At 39.5% G+C, this 12,771-nt stretch overlaps 3 protein-coding genes across 4 annotated transcripts; 1 reads left to right on the top strand and 2 right to left on the bottom strand.

Annotated features, from left to right (window-relative positions):
- Positions 1-85: 85 nt before the first annotated feature.
- On the top strand, positions 86-3,616 carry LOC111230938 (N-lysine methyltransferase KMT5A-A-like). Its single transcript, XM_022757836.1, has 8 exons — positions 86-203; positions 436-539; positions 1,500-1,647; positions 1,943-2,153; positions 2,287-2,374; positions 2,514-2,573; positions 2,766-2,956; positions 3,387-3,616. The coding sequence occupies exons 1-8, from the start codon at positions 194-196 to the stop codon at positions 3,595-3,597; spliced, it is 1,023 nt and encodes a 340-aa protein (XP_022613557.1). The 5' UTR covers positions 86-193; the 3' UTR covers positions 3,598-3,616.
- Positions 3,611-6,554, bottom strand: rilpl2 (Rab interacting lysosomal protein like 2). The gene is made up of 4 exons (XM_022757837.1): positions 6,088-6,554; positions 5,838-5,989; positions 4,827-4,949; positions 3,611-4,357 (listed from the first exon to the last, which is right to left on the bottom strand). Exons 1-4 carry the CDS (start codon positions 6,379-6,381, stop codon positions 4,336-4,338), a joined length of 591 nt encoding a protein of 196 aa, XP_022613558.1. The 5' UTR covers positions 6,382-6,554; the 3' UTR covers positions 3,611-4,335.
- A 465-nt stretch (positions 6,555-7,019) lies between these two features.
- On the bottom strand, positions 7,020-12,466 carry LOC111230884 (RILP-like protein 1). Of its 2 annotated transcripts, none has more exons than XM_022757768.1 (8): positions 12,025-12,466; positions 11,437-11,587; positions 9,833-9,951; positions 9,440-9,715; positions 9,112-9,300; positions 8,536-8,693; positions 8,361-8,459; positions 7,020-8,046 (listed from the first exon to the last, which is right to left on the bottom strand). In XM_022757768.1, the coding sequence occupies exons 1-8, from the start codon at positions 12,313-12,315 to the stop codon at positions 7,953-7,955; spliced, it is 1,377 nt and encodes a 458-aa protein (XP_022613489.1). In that variant the 5' UTR covers positions 12,316-12,466; the 3' UTR covers positions 7,020-7,952. The 2 variants fall into 2 exon arrangements, with proteins under 2 accessions (XP_022613489.1, XP_022613488.1); XM_022757767.1 differs by having other exon boundaries at positions 9,833-9,954.
- Between the last annotated feature and the right edge of the window lie 305 nt (positions 12,467-12,771).

A 12,771-nucleotide genomic window follows, 5' to 3' on the forward strand; every position in this document is an offset into this window, starting at 1 on the left:
ATATTCGTGCCACTCCCGCCTGGACGAAACAGCCAATGAGAGGAGCAGTAGGGTTTTTAAATCCACCACGCTCCCACCTCCCCACTCCGCAGTGTGATGCTCAAATGTTTGTGGTTGCAGGAACAGTGAACTAAACACGGGGCAACATTTAATAGACTCCTCGCCCTCTTTGGATTTTATTGTGGCGACTGAGATGGCAAAAGGTAAATTTGCTAATTTCCCGTGGTTTCGGTAATTGTGCATGTTATACAGGCTACAGTAGTTAATGTGTAGCTAACGGCTATATGCATGCTAGCGTAAATGGAGGACCAACATCATTTAAATAAACTTAGCTGATGTTTACAAATAAAACTCACCGGTAATGGCGAGCTTTTGTATAATGTTCATTGAATTAGACAGTAGTGTTTATACTTGTTTATTTTCATGTTTATAAAGGGAAGAAAAACGTGCTGAGAACCGACATAAACCCCGAGGACACAGCTGAACATAAAGTCACTTCACGGAAAGAGACAAAGGAAAACAAACCAGCAACTAATAAGGTTTGTTTTATTGTTTGGTGTTATGCTTTGCAGCTTCTCTGGTCGCCAATTAAAGTAGAAAACAAAAACTCTTTTCACAGTCTGGAAAGGACACATCCCTTTAAAGGGGTCCTGTCTCAGCTTGGCGTCGTAGCAACGGATGTAATTTTAATTGACGAACTAACCAGACTGCAGGAAGCCTCGTATTGTTTGTAATCAACGTTACCCAGATTTGAGCCCTTTAGGCAAAACCTACCCCAGGTTGTGCACAGCTCCTTTTATAGCTTTTACCAATTGTAAGGTTAAGTTGTAGACAGAAAGTGTATCCATAGATACACCATCGCCATCGGTGTAGGGAATAGAGCTGAATCTTTGAGATGTAAACATATGTTTCATTGTTACTGGAGAAACTGCTTAGTGAGCAGCACATACATCATCACCGTTATTTACAGTGGGCTATAATTTTTTGAAATTGTTGTATGCAGCCATAGAAACCACACTTTATTATTTTTTAATATTTTATTAATACACTAACCAGAAATTCTAATACATATTCTGCCAATAAGAGATACTTTTACCATGGAGACTGAACCACTCTGAGCTGGAGATAACAGGCACTGATAAAGTCTTCATCAGCTACCAGTCTGTTCACTGTTTTCTGTTGACTCCAGCATGTTTTTTAAGTGATTCACTTAATTCAGAAATGTACGGACAACTTGCCTCTAAATTCCATCGTCTTGAACTTGCATGCATGCATGCTGAGTGTTAAGGGGCAGAAATAAAGACATTAAATACAGTCTGCACCAGCTACATGGTACTAAACACAGGCTTGTAAAATATGATATCTCATGTATTGCATCTCATCAGATTTGCATACTAGATAGTGAAGCTGAATGTGTATATGTCTTATAAGGTTTACTCTGGGGATTGGTGCAGGGTTTTTCATTTTTTCACCAAGGTAAATAATAATTCTTTTTGCAGGATTGCGTAGGTAAAGTGCCGTCAATTTTCCAGAGTCTACGGAGTCCGAGCAAACCTAGATCCCCCCTGAGTGACAGTTCAAGCATGCTGATCCAGGAAGGAAACGAATCTGATGCTGCTAATCCTGACATGTCAAAGCTGAAAAAAGGTGAAAAGATTCAAAAACATTTTGAATCAGCTAATGTGAAATGCTGTTGTTCGGTTATTTCTGTTACATGTAATCTCCCTGCCACTTTGCTGTCTACCCCCGTGTTACCTTGTGGTCAGCAGATCCACATGTACCACAGAAAAATTTCCTGTGCAAGTGAATGGTAGCAGTGTTCACTTACGTTCTATCTTATGACACAACTTCACTGTGTTTTTGAAGGAACATCACTGTCTTGATTAAGGCTAAATGGTTAAGGCAGCTGTCAGTTTCATTCTTTGTGTCTTCCTCATTTTAGACATACCCAATGAAATGAAATCTGAGAGTTGTGAGTCCAAAGAGCATAAGCCTGAAATGCCTTGCCACAGTCATGGGACCATAGAGCAACTCACTGACCAGCCTGATCAAAAAGAGTCCACCACACACACAAATGCTAGGTCTGCAGCAGACAGCAAAGCTCCAGCATCCAAACCTCGGAGTAGAACTGGTCACAGGCTCAGAGCAAAAAAGTGAGTGCACACAGCCAACATGTCTAGACTTGAAAAAATAATAATAATTATAAGACATGGGCCCTTTCACAGCCAGTTGCTCAGTCATAATCATTACATTACTCTCATTACTTCTGATAATGTCTGTTTTCAGGTTGGAGAATAAAGCTCCCCAAAACAGAAAGGTCACAGACTATTATCCCATCAGACGGAGTAACAGAAAAACTAAGGCAGAGTTAAAGGTTTGTATGAAAAATGCCGTTATAAGAAGGGTTGCACATTTAAATTTAAGTTATAATATCTGCTTTTTTAAAGGTTATTTGTTTAGCCTTTTCCCATCCATATGTGTGAAAACATATTTTGATTACTCAAATCAAACAGAATGAAGAACACAGACACATTGATGACCTGATAAAGAATGGCATTGAAGAAGGAATGCAGGTAAAATTTTATTTTTAATCTAGAGCATACTGTATGCAGAGCACTGTGTACATCTGTGATATTTTCTGTAAATTAGTAACTAGGACTGAAGATTTTCTTGTTTGTGACATATTTTAATATTTGTACTATGGTTAAGCAATTCTTCCATCTTTGCTGAATCAAATAAGCTTCATTGCTTTTGAATGTAAATAGGTCAAAAACATTGAAGGAAAAGGAAGAGGGGTATTTGCTGTCAAGGGCTTCACAAAAGGAGAATTTGTTGTGGAGTACCATGGAGACCTACTGGAACTACCTGAGGCTAAAAAAAGAGAGGCCCAGTATGCTCAGGATCCCCAAACAGGCTGTTACATGTACTACTTCCAGTATCAATCAAAAACATACTGGTAAGTTCAAATGTCACCACTTTGAAACGGGATCGACACATGGTGTCACATTTTCACACATCGTATTTAGTTTCTCTGTTCAGTTTGTCAGCTTCCTAGGAATCATTAATTGTAACTGTACACCTGGGGAAATTTCTGGACCAAAGTGCATTTTTTACAGAACTGTTCAATAAGATCACCTGGGTATAAAAACAAGTTGGTCAGTAAGTCTTGACAGTCACTGTCTTAGAAAGCTTTCGCCCCACTGACTTTAACATTAAAAGAAGGAAATTAGTTCTTCTAATTTAACTTTCCTCGTAATAATATAATTCCTAGATTCCAATAAGATTGCAGTAGTCTTGAAAATGGAAAATTTTCTCCAAATTTACTGCCTGACTTTATAGGGTGGATAACTGCTGTAGTGACAGTTTTCTTTGTTTATGTATTACAGTGTTGACGCAACAAAGGAAACAAGTCGTCTTGGAAGACTGATTAACCACAGTAAAACTGGCAACTGCCAAACAAAGCTCCACGCCATCGATGGAGCTCCCCATCTGATCTTGGTGGCTTCCAGAGAGATCAAAGCAGAGGAGGAGCTGCTCTATGACTATGGTGATCGGAGTAAAGACTCAGTCTTGGCTCACCCTTGGCTCAAATACTGAAACTTCAACCCACGAGTGTTCGTATTTCAGATGAATTGGTGCTCTCTGCTGTCCTGCTTATCTTTTTTGTAAAAGATGATACTGATGAGCAGTCCTCCACATGCTTTTTTTATGAAGTATAAAAATGCTTTTGTTTTAAATGGAGACGAAAGCTTTAACTCATGAAAAGTGTATTTTTGCAACAATTGTTTTTATCATGCTTTTATAAATTTCTTATCTAATTGTAGCAGAGATTTAAGCTTGAAGTGTCTCTCTCCTGGATAAGTAGTGTTTCACATTGTCCGTGGAGTTTTCTTTTGTAATGAATATAATTCTGACTATTCAATTTGCAATTGTAAATTATTAACTGTGCTGTAAATTGAGGAATAAAACAAAATTGAATTCTCATTGCACTCCAGCTTTATTACACAAAGCCACTTGAAGACTTATTTTCAAGCCTATAGATAACTTCATTTTGAGTGAATGCTTTCAGCATAATCTCCAACAGTAGCTAAATAATACTTTCCAGTTACATTTGATGTCAGCAAACATCCCACGTAATATATACTGTATTTCCACTACAATAACTCTGTTTTACCATAAACCATCTTAGGTTAAAATTACAAGTACAAATACAGCGCTTGTTAGACTGACAAATACACATTGTAAAAAATAGTCAATATAAAAGTGGTTAACTGATGAGAAAAATGTGCCGACAAATCCTGTTTGTCTTCTACATGGTCAGTTCTTCAGTTTTTCTTATTTTCGCCTGAATGAAAACCTATAAACAGAAAAAAGTCCACACTTAGTTTATGGAGTTTGTTACCGAGCACGGAGGGGTGATCATGGAGCATAAATGTAAAACTGCCCAGTGTCAGAAAACAACATTGAGTCATGGCAGCCTGTAATTACTGACAGCAGTTTGGCAGAAGCACTGCCAATTTTCAACTTCTCTCTTTTCTCTCATTCAGTGCTCACACAAACATCCTCAACGTAGGAATGAATTCATTTGGTCACAAGTATGTCATTATGAGACAGGAGACGGGCTGTGAGAACAGTCTTCCTACTAGCTTACTTCACCATCATGTGGTTGCTGCTGTAGATTTTCTTAAAACCTTGCCATCTGAGGTGAACAGCTGAATACAGTCCTATATCTAGAAATAAATGTTTTGATTATTTTGCGCTACTTCTTTGTGGTCTGCACATTCATATTTCTGTATTCAAAGAAAAAAATTCTGCCTGTTACTCACAATTTCCCTATGGTTGTCTTCTCCTCTTTTACATCATTTATTGTGGCTGGACTGGGCTCTGTAGCTGTTGGTTTCTCCAGATCCACTTCCACCATGGGTGGTTCAGCCTGTGGCAGAATCCCACTGCAGAAGAAAGTACAGAGTTATGGTCACTGACAATATTTTGTGTCGTAGGTGCTGTACATCAAAAGGAGTCTTAAAAACAAAATCATCACTGTCAGATAGTAGTTATTGTGATGTTGTGATGTAAAGTGATTTCGTCACTTCAAAACTAGAATCGGTGTTACCAAAAAGATAGTTTGAGCTTCATAACATCAGTGCAGGTCATTTCTACTGCCAATGTTTACAAAATGTGCCTAATTGTGAGTCTGAGACTGTTGGGCACTATTTGTCAAATTAGCAATAGAAGAGAATGATGAGTGTATGATTAAAAAGAAAAACAATAACAACAACTGATTACTACAAATAAGTTATGTCTGTATTTGTCTGTATTTGCAGAAATACTCGGTATGATTCTGTATAACAGCAGAGTAGGGGAGAATAATAACAGATATTGGTGTCTATTTAACAAAATAGAAGAAAATATCTCGGGTGTATATTAATGTTAGACATGTACCAATACAAATATTGTCAGTGTGTCTAACAGGAAGCCTACAGGTGGTCTCAACAGTATAGCCCATCATTCTTATATATATTATTTATCAGTTAAAACAATAAGCTGTACCATTTAGATGAACATTTTTACAATGGAGTTTCCACTGACCAACTGATTTATTACCTACACCTAAAAAATCTCATGTAGTACCAGCAACAGCCCTGCAATAATTTGTGGTATATGGTCATTAGTGGTGGTGTTGTATTAGATTACACTATAGCAAGGTATTTCTAATGCTCTGTCCTCTTCATGTGTTGAAAATGGGTGGAAAAGACATTACTAATGAAGTTGAATTTTGCAACAAAAACCTTTGAATAAATCCTGTCTTAGAGTTGACTTTAAGCTCAGTTGTTTACCTCTTGTACAGCTGGAGCTCCTCCTGAGCCACCATGAGCTGAGCCTTCAGCTGGTTCCTCTCCTGCAGCACCTCCTTCAGCTCCTGCATGGTGAACCGCGGTCTGTTGGGGTCTGTGAGGTCCACCACCAGCTGGTTTGGCCCCGCTGTTTGCTTTTGACGGCAGACAGGAAAAGAATCTCTAAACATCCACTCTTTTCTGACAGCCACTTCAACTGTACAAGACGGCTGACATATACTGTAACACTCACCGTGCCCTGCCCGGAGGAGCTCTCCTTTATGATCCTGTCCAGTTCACTCTTCAAGTTGTCCCGCTCCATTTTCAGCTCCTCCAGAGACAAGTTGTACTTATTGACCAAAGTCTCGAACATTTCTAAAACGCGGACTATTCTGAACTGCAAATCCGACACTTCTTCTCCTGTGCTGCTTATTTTTAGCAAATCTCGTCCGATTACGTACGAAATGTCATAAACATCTTCGACCGTGAGCTCAAACGCGTCCTTCTCGAAAGCCAGAGCGGGCGACGACTCTTCGCCAAACTCCATGACAGAACAACGCCACTACTAAAAACACCGGAATAAAGTTAACTTTCCTCCACCAGCGATTACTTACAAGTTTTCTTTCTTATACTTTACTGGCAGAAGGTAACCAACTTTCAGAGGAGCTACACTTCCCCCATCACTCACCCGCCAATGGCGTGACTCGTTGGGCAGCGGAGGAGGGCAAAGTATCCTAGCGACAGGTGAGTACAAAGATCGTTGCATGGCTCAAGAGAACTCCCTCAACACTGTCGACCTGTTCGCCCCGGACTATGTTTTTCACGGACCAGAGAGCGAGTGAGACGAACATAAGTTACAGCTCTCAATTTTTCACTTCCCTGTATCGAAGGCGTATCAGAATCAGGTGAGAAAGCATTTGATTGTGACTATACCATCTTTTTCTAAATTTTTTGATATTTTATGTCATATTTGTGAGACTGAAATGATCCAGGTAACATTTAATGATGTCCAATAATACCATCATCAAAACTAAAAAACATAATTTTAAGGACATAAACACCACATATTGTATCTAGCATACTTGTCTTGGCAATATTAGTATTTGAAAGTAACACAATAAAAATGGTTTAAAAAAAAAGAAAAACTTTATTACTTTACTCTGAAAAAACATTTTACAGATGCAACCTAATTGATTGATAGTTAAAGCATGTTTTTACAGTAAGCATTTTTGTTGGAATATATTTCTCCTGGTGTTTTACCAGCGTGATTGTACTAGTGTAAACAAGAAGGTGCGGTACCAGACTGTAGTGCTGTAAGTAACACCCTCAAAAATTTAGAGGATGACTCAGTGCAGGCAATAAGCACATTATATCATAGTCTTTTAGAGGAATATAGAGGCACATGGTCATCTAACTCATTCACTGAGCCTTGAAACCAGACTAAAACATCTTATTTAACATGATTATATATAGAACATATATGCCATCAGATACATTTTAATATCACGAGACATAATGTCTCATCAGCTTTGTAGGTATTACGACAGCTGGACCTATTTCTAACTCATGATGGTGTTATCCTGAGGCCACTAAGGAACTTTAAAGTGAAAACTCAATTCAATAATCCATATTACAGGCACTACTTGCCATACTGGCAAGCAAATATATTATGCATTGAAGTGAAACCATTTCTGAGCTAGGAGCAGGCACTGTAGTGAGAACATTAGATGCTAAGTTATTTGACAATACAGCAGCATGTATTGCATTACAAATAAAGAAGCATAACACTGTTATATATCAAGTGAAGCACTGATAGATGGTGACTGAAGTCACAAAACCCTGAGAAGTCATAAATACACATAAGCAAGTCCAGGTTTGGCCAGTTGTCTCACAAGGCTTACCAAGTTAGCTAAAATGTTACCAAAATATAATACAAAAGTTGACGCCACTAAAAACAACAGTGGTTCATTCATCACAGTTACAAGTAATACAGCCACTAAACTTGTACTTTACAATTCATGTAAATATGTCTGTTGGCAAACTGTGCTGAGAGAAATAACTGGTGTTGACTTGGTGTGAAAATAAGAGCAATTGTACTGGGAGAATTTAAATGCAAGGTCATACAAAGGAAACAAGTCTTCTGATTGGCAACAGTGTGGGATCATCTGCGATCAAACCAGCTGCCACCATTGGCATTATGGCAGTGAAGATCCTGGTAGTGGTGACACAGCAGGGCAGACACAGAAGAGAAATTCAGAGTTAGAGAGGAAACACAAAAAGCATCAGAAGCATTGTTGTGATCAGTAGTATATGTTTTGAGACCCTCTGTCACCCACAGTGACACTCCTGTAAAATCAGTTAAGTATGTTAACTGATGATGTTTATAAGATTATGGTGACAAATTATATAAATGCAGTGCCACAGGAGAAATTAAAAACAGGGCAGTAATATGCTTGTCCGCTTGAAAATTGCAGGATAAACCCCGGTGTATCAAGAAAAGCATGTCATGTCATGTGCATTACTCACAAGCGTCTAATTCCTGATTCAGGTTGATCAGTGGAACTGTGGGTCGGTGGAGGAGATGAAGTACAAACAATGGAACCGATGTCATCCTCAGACTCGTCACTGGGGGATATGGAAGGGGTAAGCTTAACTATTGCATCAGTGTTTTTTAAAACTGAGTCAAAATTTCAAAACAGACCTTTTGTAATATGCCAGCTCTTCCTGTAGCACGAACACTTGGGCCTTCAGTTCGTTCCTCTCCTGCAGCACGTCCCGTAGCTCTTGCAGAGTGAAGCAAGGTTTGTCGGACTCCTGCTCCAGGCTATCTGTCTCCTCCTCTGCATCAGTTGGCGCCTTCTGCAGTCAAAACACATATTGAGTATTTCTGTCTGCACAACATGGACACACTGACACAAACAAAGAAATAGGTAGCTCAGAAATTCTGCATTAGGCAACAGTGGTTGTTTACAATGAATACAGAGTGACTTTAACAGAGGATATTACTGATTTATGTTCACTGAAACAATACAAAAGGCTTAAATCATATATATATATATATATATATATATATATATATATAAATCATATACCTAATGACATGGTGTTTAAATTTAAAAAAAAGTTAAATATTTCTGTGTGAACTGAAAGCATGTCACATCATGAAGAGACATGAAAATTGTCAGTGACCCAAAGCAAAGACATAATGCTTTGTGTACAATAGAAATACTCTTTTAGTGGGCCTCTGTACATGGCAGAGCTTAAGCAGGTGTGTTACCAGTGACAAAGCTGTCGTGTCCTCATCTTCATCACCCTCCACCTCCTTATTTTCTCTGTTAGATGACCTTGAGAGAAGGGAAGGACTCTTGTTGCCGTCATAACAGTTCGCCATGAAGACAGGGTCCCTTCTGCACTCCACCCACACTGAATCTGGTTTGAAGGAGTTCGATGGTGCTGCTTCTGAGGACTGGATTTGTGACATTAAACAGCCACTTAGACAGTACAAAGCCTGCCAGACCTAATGAGCTTTAACCAAACATAGTTTCAACCTAATTATATTCATGGCATATGGCTTGTTTAAGATGGGCCCTTTTTTGTTTTCTTACGGTGATATGTGGTGATGCAGGTGGTGACATCCCAGATCTTGTAAGAGAGCACTCTGCTATCTCAGTGATCTCTCTCTCCAATTCCCAGTCCCGGAGCTCCCTCCTCAGCCTTGTGACCTCCAACTGCAAAGCCCCTATCTCCTGCTGCCGTGCCTGAGCTGCTGCCTCCAGCTCAGCCCTCTGCTGGATCAGTGCCTTGCCCTGGGTTTCCATCACTCCTCCCCTGTGACGAAGGTCCTGGTTGATCCTTATCAGTCGATGCTGCTGCATCTGGAGCTATAGTTGAGGGAATTTGTTTTATGGCTTCACTAATTTCAGTCAAGGACAGAAAATTGTAAACTTAATATCTTCTTGGGGAACAGTATTTGTGATGTACGCAGTCGAAATGCTCACCGCCTCAACATCCTCGTTTCTTAGTGTTAGCTCATGGTCTTTAGCCCGGATTTCATCTCTCTGTTTATCCACCAAGTCTTCCAGCTTCTTCATTACTTGTCTTTCTTTTTCTGACATTCCTGCTAGAATCATAAAAAAGGCACAGAGAAAATGCTCACACATGTAACATCAGTGCAATCTAATAAGAGGATGTGCACTACCATGCAATTCAACAGATAAGAATCCACATCAGTGTTCTGAGTTTTCACCACAGAGCCTTTTTCATTTACATTACCATTTTCAAGTTAAAAGAAAATGTTCACTGTGATGGATTACATTATCTCAAACACATTCCAAGTCTCTGAAAGTTGACTGGTACACTACACAAAAATAAAACAGATCAATCCAAAAAGTTACAGTATGCTTTGAAAAACTGCTATCAGTAGTGTAAAGTATACACAATTTGCAGTCGACCACAAAACCTTTAAAAGCTGGTCTCTTTAAGTCTTGCAGGGTCACCCTCCTGGTATCAGAGCCTCTGTTACACCATGAATGTATTTTTGTAAACAAATAATGTGTCAGTGAGCAGAGTAATGCAGCACCTAATCATTTGCATGTACATGTACATATTAATAAGCAGTCTGTGCTGTGGCCCATGCAAGTCACACAGAGGAGCTATATTTTGGTCTGCTTCAAAAATAGTCTCCTTGACAAGCCCCTGACTGCCCCTCTTAACAGCCTCCTCTTTCATGTTGCCATACAAGCATGCAGCATGAACTGTTCGATCCCACGTGACTGCACAGGGTAAATATGTGTAACGTGCAGCAGATGGTTCATCAGCGCAAAACAAATCAGTACTGAGGACACACGTGGAACACATATCAGATCTGTGCTGGAACTCTCAGCCAAGACCAAACTAATTAAGTATCCAGTCACCACAAGTACATAAAACACAACATCAAGACTTCAAAAGGCAACAGACCACAGAGCATGCTGTGTCCTTACTATAACTATTGTACTTTATACTTAACATATTTCTATATTCTTGATATTTGTATATTTTTATATTTTATGTCTCCTTAATATTTTTCAGAAGAGATTGTTATATTTCATTAACAACAGTGAATTCCTGTGATCTATTTTTTTTTATTGCCTGGCTACAAACCAAATGCCCTTTGGGATAAATAATAAAGTTAAAATTGATACAGAATCAACTCTGACAAATCACTCATCACAATCTACTATAATACTTCAACTTAGGGTGCTCTCTTATTCACAGATTGACTACAAACTGAGTCAGCGGCCTGTTGTGATTGAATGAATGTAACTGATATAAGTTACACTGCCCAATACCCAATCCGATTAATAAAAACAATTAGGTATTAGCTACCAATCTGACATATCAGATCGGTGAATCCCCAACAACATATAATTTGAAAGTTCGATTTTAGAGGATGGTTGGAGGCTGAAAACTATTAATTACATTATATATTAAAATTGAATAAACCTTAGAAAAAATTGATGTAATGATAAATGTATAAGAAAATACTGTTTTCTTGTCCCATCAATCATCTTGAAACCTTCCAAAACTCATCTGTTGAGAACTATTGCTTCAGACCACCCACCCTGCTGTTTCTGCAGGTCTTCCTCTGTGACGGGGGAATCTTTGAGAGAGAGGCTCACTAACAGCCTCTTGTTCTCTGCCTGAAGCTGAGTGATTTGAGAGAGCAGGTCCTGGACTTCTCCTCTCCATACATCCTCCACCAGCTCCAACTCCTGAGTACAAGAGATACAGAAAAAAATATTTAAAGAAGAAGGAAAACACTAGGACACTGAACTGTCTACACAGACTGCTTGTTCTTTGTTTGGAAAGGATCGATAGAGCTGCATGAAAAATTTCACTTCAGATCTTCAGATCATGTCATTATCACGATTATTATAGATTATTTGAAGTTGTTTTAGGTGTTTCCAAAGGTTATTTCGTCACCTACCCGAAAATGTAAACATAAAGGTCACAACACACACAGTGAACACAGACAGACAGGCGACAGATACACACCATACACAGCCAGGTCGGCTGATAATGAACACACAAGAGTATACAGTTACACACACACACACACACACACACACACACACACACACACACACACACACACACACACACACACACACACACAAGCACACGCAGGTTGATAGGAACATAAACAGACCTTCTGGTGTTTCCTCTCCTGCTCGTATCTGTCGCTTCGCTCCTGTCGCAACCTCTCCAGCTCCCTCCGCAGCTCCTCGGCCTCCTGTCCTGCGGCTCCGCGGCTCACCAGCGCCTCCAGCAGCTCCAGAACCCGCACCACTTTGGGCACTAACCCGACAAGAGACTCGCACCCAAACCTGTCGATAATCCGCTCAAAGTCGTGTCCGAGCACCGCCGCTATGTCGTACACATCCATAACCGTCAGCTCTGCTGCGGGTTTGTTTAGCGCTGACATAACGCAGGTTTCCATGTCTGTCCTCTGTTTTATTTACACCTCCGTCATTAAACATAACTCTCTTTCCTCTGACATTCCGAGTACACTCACTCTTAATGTAGAAAAACGAGTTTACACAAGCTAGATGAGGGGTGTGTGAACCTGTTTAAGTCTGTTGACAGTTTAAACTTCGCCAACGTCTGATGAGGGAGTAGTTTGATGCTGCGTTCAATAGTCTGGCTAAAAGTCGTATATTTCAATTCCAAAAATAATAATTACCACCATAACGTATGTTCAAGTCAATACATACATTATTAATAATACGTCGTTCTCGACTATTCATTTATGGTCCTATTCCACTCCGAAGAACGTCATATCGTCGCAGGGTTTGAAGAAACTTAAATATTTACAACAGGTCCTGAAGGCAGCAGCCCTCCCTCCACGTTGACTTCTAGTCCTACTGCGCATGTCATGATATTATTAGTGTATTAC

This window comes from Seriola dumerili, unplaced genomic scaffold (genome assembly GCF_002260705.1).
Source record: "Seriola dumerili isolate Sdu_G_001 unplaced genomic scaffold, Sdu_1.0 BDQW01000290.1, whole genome shotgun sequence".
Classification (NCBI taxonomy): Eukaryota; Metazoa; Chordata; class Actinopteri; order Carangiformes; family Carangidae; genus Seriola; species Seriola dumerili.

Bases quoted from the DNA above. Each gene is read 5' to 3' on its own strand.
- LOC111230938 (XM_022757836.1), top strand. The intron at 540-1,499 runs GTTTGTTTTATT...TTCTTTTTGCAG, and splicing joins ACAAACCAGCAACTAATAAG to GATTGCGTAGGTAAAGTGCC. The intron at 2,574-2,765 runs GTAAAATTTTAT...GAATGTAAATAG, and splicing joins GCATTGAAGAAGGAATGCAG to GTCAAAAACATTGAAGGAAA.
- rilpl2 (XM_022757837.1), bottom strand. From the start codon at position 6,381: ATGGAGTTTGGCGAAGAGTCGTCGCCCGCTCTGGCTTTCGAGAAGGAC. The intron at 5,990-6,087 runs GTGAGTGTTACA...TGCCGTCAAAAG, and splicing joins GCTCCTCCGGGCAGGGCACG to CAAACAGCGGGGCCAAACCA. The intron at 4,950-5,837 runs GTAAACAACTGA...TTTCTTCTGCAG, and splicing joins GAGCTCCAGCTGTACAAGAG to TGGGATTCTGCCACAGGCTG.
- LOC111230884 (XM_022757767.1), bottom strand. From the start codon at position 12,315: ATGGAAACCTGCGTTATGTCAGCGCTAAACAAACCCGCAGCAGAGCTG. The intron at 9,955-11,436 runs GTGGGTGGTCTG...TTATGATTCTAG, and splicing joins AGACCTGCAGAAACAGCAGG to CAGGAATGTCAGAAAAAGAA. The intron at 8,460-8,535 runs GTCTGTTTTGAA...CATATCCCCCAG, and splicing joins GAGCTGGCATATTACAAAAG to TGACGAGTCTGAGGATGACA.